At 35.0% G+C, this 6,744-nt stretch overlaps 1 protein-coding gene across 6 annotated transcripts in view; it reads left to right on the top strand.

Moving 5' to 3' along the window:
• Positions 1-6,744, top strand: part of DOCK11 (dedicator of cytokinesis 11) — a 137,000-nt gene that overhangs the window by 24,416 nt on the left and 105,840 nt on the right. For 5 of the 6 annotated variants that reach the window (XM_015589404.2, XM_025046149.1, XM_006904709.3 and 2 more), the window contains exons 9-11: positions 1,412-1,495; positions 4,879-5,019; positions 6,212-6,424. In XM_015589404.2, the coding sequence (XP_015444890.1) occupies positions 1,412-1,495; positions 4,879-5,019; positions 6,212-6,424 (438 nt within the window). The remainder of the gene's footprint in view (positions 1-1,411; positions 1,496-4,878; positions 5,020-6,211; positions 6,425-6,744) is intronic. The other variant, XM_025046153.1, reaches the window with a different exon arrangement.

Here is a 6,744-nt window from a genome sequence, read left to right as displayed (position 1 = left end):
AAAAAAATCAACTGTTGTTTTTCTTCCGTCCTGCTTCTCTGCTTTATGCCCTGAAGCCTGGGCCCTGCCGCCGGCTGCATGCAGCTCACAACTCTCCCAGGCAGGGCTGTTCAGAGTACCTGTTGCTCCTTCTCCCCTCCCCCTCCTCCTACAAGTAGCTCTGGCAGCTACGAGAGGCAGCTTCTTTATTTCTCCCAGTCTACCACCCAGCACCCGGGGTTTTGATCTGTGGTAGCTCTTCTGCGCAGATCCCATTCTCAGACATGCTGATGTGCAATTCGGGTGTTTTGTGTTGAGTTTTAGATGTTCAGCTTGTTTCAAGGAGAGAGATCTGGGGACGTCTCTCATTCCACTGTGTTTCCAAAGATCTTCCTAAAAAAAAGTAGTTTTGATCTGTGGTTGGTTGAATCTGAATATGGAGGGCCTTGTTTACTGTATGTTATTCATAAAATAAATATTTTTCTTTCAAGTGGCTATTGATGCAGGTTGACTATGATGTTTAATATAATGATTTGTATATATTGATTTCCTATTCAAATCATATACATGTGTATATGAATAATTTCATCAGATAAAGATTTTGGTGAATGGATATCATTTGCGTTAATTACTCTACTCTTTGGAGTTTGAAGTAAGCAAATTTTGAAAGTGTAGCGGTGATTATCACACGTAACTTAGTGGGTTACATATTTTATTTTATGGACTTTATGCTGTAATTAGAAGGTTTAGTAACCCATTCATTTATTTAAATACTTGTCAAGCCTATTTATTTTTACTTTATTCCTCTTCCTGGACTATAAAATTAGACAAGTTTAAAAGTTATTTTTTTATATTTTGAAATTATCCTTCTCTTAAGCTTCAAAGCTATTCTCCAAAATTTAGGAACATACTGATGATCCCCTGATCTAGGCTTTCTGTGGTTTTACAGATTTTAATGTATCGCCTATGACTCTTTGTTATTCCGGACTCTACAGTCCATTATATTTGTCCTAAAGTGGCAGAATCAGAATTGTATATAATATTCCATGGCTAGCACTGTAGATATATAAAAGATAGTGTTTTTTCTTTCGTTTATTTCTCTTTTGTATCTAAAGTCTCTTGGATTCCTTTTTTGTACTACTAAGGGTTGAACAATATTCTCAATGTTATGAGAGGAGCCTAGAGAGTCTAAGAACCTAAGCTGTAGCTTATCATGGGCCATAGTGGCAGTTACTCTACACCAAGAAAGCATTCTTTATTCTTTACCCATCTTAAGTACATGGAAATGGAGAAGGGTAAATTTTCGAATATGTGTCAGATTGCTAGTTTCACATAAACTATGTATTTAAATGGTATTTAATACTGTTTTAAAGGAAATAATGTTTGGTGTATATGTGCCTGTATACAAATGCATATTAAAATTTTTTTTTAGTATGGAAGAGAAACTGAACAGCTGAACAAACTCAGTAGAGGAGATGGAAGACAAAACCTCTTTTCTTTTGATTCGGAAGTTCAGGTATTAATAATATATTTATTTTCTAGAATTGTTGCTTATTCGTAAAAAAACAGTATCTTTTAAATGCTGAAATCACTGATTTTTGCACCACTGGGCAGTACTGATTGCTTTATATTTGTCTAGTTCACTTTGAACAGGTAGCTTAACAACTAACTTCACTCAAGGACTGTCACATATGTAAATAGTTTAGGACTGAATATATATGGTTTTCTTTCCCAGTTCCCTATATTCTTTACACTTTATCTCATGCCTCAAAATGGATAAATTCAAGAATCTTTAAAGATGGCGTCAGTGCTCTTTTCACCTATTAAATGCAATTGTAGTCGAATAGCGGTGAGTATCTGCAATATAGAAGAACACCAGGTCATATGAGACAGGTGATTTATTTTCCAGTTTTGATGTAGGCCTGTAGAACTGGGGTAATTTTTCATGTCTGGCTTACTCACTTTTAGAAGAAAGTGGTGTGAGTTTTTGTACATGTGTATTTTAACTTTTTTATGAGAGGCACTGTACAAAGAGATAAGCAATTAATATTTAATTTCATGGTATTTTCTAATTAAATTGCTGATTTGTTTAAATAAAAAAGTCTACAGTATTTTTAATTATTACAAATATTTTTTCTAACAGAAAAATTTCGTGAGAAAGGAAATCATTTGAGCAAAAATGAATTTTTTATTTTTCTACTTGAGATTTCTAATTAAAATCTTTGGGGTTTTTTTTTGAAATAGAAAAGTATACATTATATAAGCATTACAGTTTTTTTCTCTGTGAAAGTATATCATGGGCAAGACTGATTTTGTGTCTTCTTTTTGCTTCATAGTTTCCTAATTACAATTTTTTAATTGTAAAACTATATAGTCTGTAAATAATGCAGAAAATTTTCTTTAATAAAAATATCACATGAGAAAATAAAGTTAATTTGGGGAAAATTTGTCTTAATTGTTTCATCTTTACTTTCCCCCATATCATTATTACATTGTGTGTGTAAGTTATGATTTTTTAAAAAAAGTTTAGCAGGCTTCCAGAATGTTAGTTCTAAGATATTTATTCAGAAATTTCCTCGTTCCATGCGTGTCTGAGCCTTTATTTCCCTCCCTCCCCCAACCAGCTTGCTGCCCCATGATTGAGCTTTAATTGGACATGTCAGCCCCTTTCATTGTATACAAAGAAGCCAATTGACTGTGGTTGGAACTCAATCCAGTATCTTTAAAACATTTGTGTTGTGGTGTTTTTGTGGTCATGGAACTGAACTAATTTTATGTTTGAATTGTTTATCAGTGATCTACAAGTGAGAAAAAAATCATAATTGCAATGAAACTTTAAGGACAAAAAAAATTTGAACTTAATGTTGAGTATAGAAGGTAGTCTCTCCACAGAAATCCATGTTGTATGTGCTGAGTACCTCTTTTAGGTGAAGTGCCATCCTATAATATTAGCCTTCTCTTTTTTCCACAGTTCAGTGTTTAAAGATATGCTTTCTATCATTGATCTTAGAGAATAAAGAAACACTTACTGACTGAAGAGGGTGGCTCTAACTTTGAACTGCTAGGGAAGGCCATATGTCCCAACATTTGTACTTAGAGGCATCAGAAGGAAAAAGATTTTGGGGCTGGGGTGGTTTAATCCAGTTTCTCTTCACATTCCACTGTCTGCATAAGATAGAAAGGAAAGCAGATAAATGGGCAGAAATTAGAATTGATCTCCATGGCAATGACTCGCTTCTGGCTTCACAGATACATAAGTCTTCAAGGGGAAGCTGTCTAGTCCCACACATTTGTATTCCTTTTGTAGATGAATAGATTGGGGGGGGGGTAGTTGTGCTTTCAGGTATGAATATCATATTTTAGGCCCTTTTAAGGAGGATTTTGTTAGTGATACAGGTTAGGTCAGAATGGCTATAATTATCCAAAACACTTTAGGCATAGTACCTGTTTTGACTTAAGTTGCTTTGGCAGTTGCGAAAAATTCTTGTGTTTCTTGGCTTGAGTTTTCCATGTTAGCAATATTTTCTGCTCATATTCACCCAATCATTTCCTACCTACCATGTCCCTGGGCTTAATGAAAGTACAGTAAGTTGTTCCACAATCTATACTATCCCTCCCATCTGTGAACAGAATGTGAGTCTGTTCAGACATTTTGAATTAACAGACAAACTTATGTTGCCTGAGCTGTGTGAGTTGAGGAGTCTATGAGTTTCTTTGGGAAAGACAGATTCCTTCTCTGGTAGGAATTCTTGACTCCCAATATATATGTTTAAAGTTTTAAAGTCTTTTATAATACCAAGATCTATAGCTATATATCCATGGTGGCCAGGGTACATCCCCCAGCTCTGTTAGAAGCTGAGCTCAGTGTTTCCTAAGCAGACGCCTCTCTTCTCCCTCTGTTCATCATTTAATTGTAGGTGGCTACCAGTGTTCCAATCTTGTCCTCCTTCTCAACCTAGTTGCCACTGACTCCCAAATCCAGATCTCCAACCCAGACCTCTCCTATTTTTCCAACCACTTACTAACATCACCTCAAGCTCAACACATCCCAAACAACTCATCATCTGTACTCATTCTTTCTCCCCTGTATATGCTGTTCATCTTTATTTCAAAATTAAGTTCATAATATCACAATCTACTGAATCTTCCTAGGTAGAGACCATTGTGTAATTTTTGAGGCCTCCCATATCCACTTATGTCTATTTTGCCTTCTGCACAGGTCATAAAAGAAACAAAACTCCTATCATCCTGGAACATTTATTTTGTGGGAAGACAAACAATTAGCAACTAAATAAATATTAAAAAATAATGTTAGAAAACTAGATCGAAGAAAGGGAGTATAGATTCTTGGAGAGTGTACAGCTTTTTTTTTTTTTTTTTAATAGAGAGTTAAGGAAGGTCTCTGGAAATGCCAGTTGAATGAAATGGGGGAATAAGCCATGTATCTATGTGAGAAAAGAGGGTTCCTGACAGAACAGCAGTACAAAGGCACTGAGGTGAGAGTGTTCTTGGTGTGCTAGAGAAATAACAGGATGCCAGTGTGGCTGGAATAGAGGGTAAGGGAAATACAAAAATGGTAGGAGATGAGATCAGAGGAGTGAGAAGAGGTAGGAATTCATGTCATATGGGGCTTTGTAGATAATGGTACACAATTGTCCATTGCCTTAGATCAGAGTCTCATCATCTCCCTCCAGAATTTCTTTGTTTTTACATTAGTCTAAAAGTTCTACAAAGACTTGTTGAATGAAAAAATAAGAAGGGTTCAAAATGAAGAATGGTCAGAGAACTGTTGGATTCTGCATTTTTTCTTATAAGTTTATATTAATATGAACTGATTATTAATATAATAATATTAATAATCAGTTCATATGGAAATGATTCATGTTATGTGTCTTTTAGAGGTTGGACTTCTCAGGAATTGAACCTGATATAAAGCCATTTGAAGAAAAGTGCAATAAACGTTTCCTGGTAAATTGCCATGATTTAACTTTCAATATCTTGGGTCAAGTTGGAGACAATGCAAAAGGACCACCCACAAACGTACGTATGACTTTTCCTTCTACCTCCTTTAAACCAGTGCATTAGGGAAACTCCTTTCTTTTTTATCACTGAGAACTAATTTACTGGATGAAAATTCCATTGCTACATGTTTTGATAAATTTGGCGTGGAAGAATTTCATACATGTCTGTCTTTTGCCGAAATGTGTCTTCATCTTGAGGAGAATTATGAAAGTCTTACCTATTCATATAGAGATAGAGTAGGCTCTCAAGAGGGACATGTCCCCAGAACCTGGAAAAATCCTCAAATTTGTGAACTCTACTAGAAAATGCGACTTCCTTGAAATTGGCTTATAGCCATGAGTAATGAACACCAGAGCCATGCAGGGGTACAGATGCTGTGCAGTCAGCTAGCCTTGCTCACTGTTCTCAGAGTAAATTCATTTTGTTCTGCATAGAAATTTCTAATTATTAGCTATCACAGATCATTTGAGTTGCTCAGAAATACTTGAAACTATAAATATAATATTGCCAGAGAGACTGCATTTTGTGTTCATCTTGGATTTTTGGTTCTAGTTTTGTCTTTGGAAAATATCTACAATGATTTATTCTCTAAAAAGTAGCTGAAAGGCACTAGCAGACTTTCTGTGTGTAAAGGGTTAATCTTTATGCCATCTGGCATGAAATTTCTCTTTGTGACTAGCTTTCAAATGCCATCTGTAGAGAGGAATCATGTCTTCCAAAACTGCTGAAGGGGCAACAAAGCTTTTGTCAAGTAATTTGATGTTGAATGACATAGTTCTTATGAAATGTATAATCCAGTAAGCTGTAACATAACAAAAAGGAAGATGTATTTCTACTATATAATATTGGCATTATTTTCAGGTAATTTCAATAAACCTGTAGAGAATTAAATTTTATTCATAGAACAATTAGTGTTCTTTCAATTTGACTTCTGATTTCTAGTTATTTTAAAACATGTATAATTTGTGAAATTATTTACATCCGATGAAAGCGAAAATTTGATAGCCTGTTATTTAGAGTGTTCTTTCTTATATGCAAATGAACTATAACACAATTTTTAGCTAAATGTTGAACTCAGGAACTGTAATTCTGGAAACTTGAGGAATAAAAAAAATTATTTTGTAATTTGTGTCCCTCACCCCACTCCACCTATTAGTTTAAAAATGGAATTGTCAAAAAAAAAAAAAAAAGGAATTGCCCTCCTTCCCAGGTCGAACCATTTTTTATCAATCTTGCCTTATTTGATATAAAGAACAATTGTAAGATTTCAGCTGACTTCCACATAGACCTGAATCCTCCATCTGTCCGCGAAATGCTGTGGGGCACTTCAACCCAACTGGCCGGTGATGGAAATGCAAAATGCTCTTCACCCGAGTCTTTCATTCACGGAATTGCTGAATCTCATTTACGCTACATAAAACAGGTAAAGAATGAACTTTTAGATTTGGTAGCACCTTCAGAATTAAAAAAAAAAAACCAAAAAAACAGACACTCTTGGGTTATATCATCGTTTCAGGCCAGTGTTTTCATGGACATTCCACCTCTTGCAAAGTCTATGTATATAGGTGTTTTTCTAATGACTGAAGGTGGAGGGAAAAAATGGAAACCAGCAAATATGCTAGTAATATATTGGCAAAGTAACATTTTCAATGGGACCATGATATGAGTCTCAAAGGAAGTATTTTGTGAGATAGAATACAGGTAACACAAAAACACACAAATATACACCTACAGATATAGACA

Source organism: Pteropus alecto, unplaced genomic scaffold (genome assembly GCF_000325575.1).
Source record: "Pteropus alecto unplaced genomic scaffold, ASM32557v1 scaffold280, whole genome shotgun sequence".
NCBI classification, from domain to species: domain Eukaryota; kingdom Metazoa; phylum Chordata; class Mammalia; order Chiroptera; family Pteropodidae; genus Pteropus; species Pteropus alecto.
Note: the sequence above shows the minus strand (reverse complement) of the source record. Positions and strands in the feature narration are given on the sequence as shown.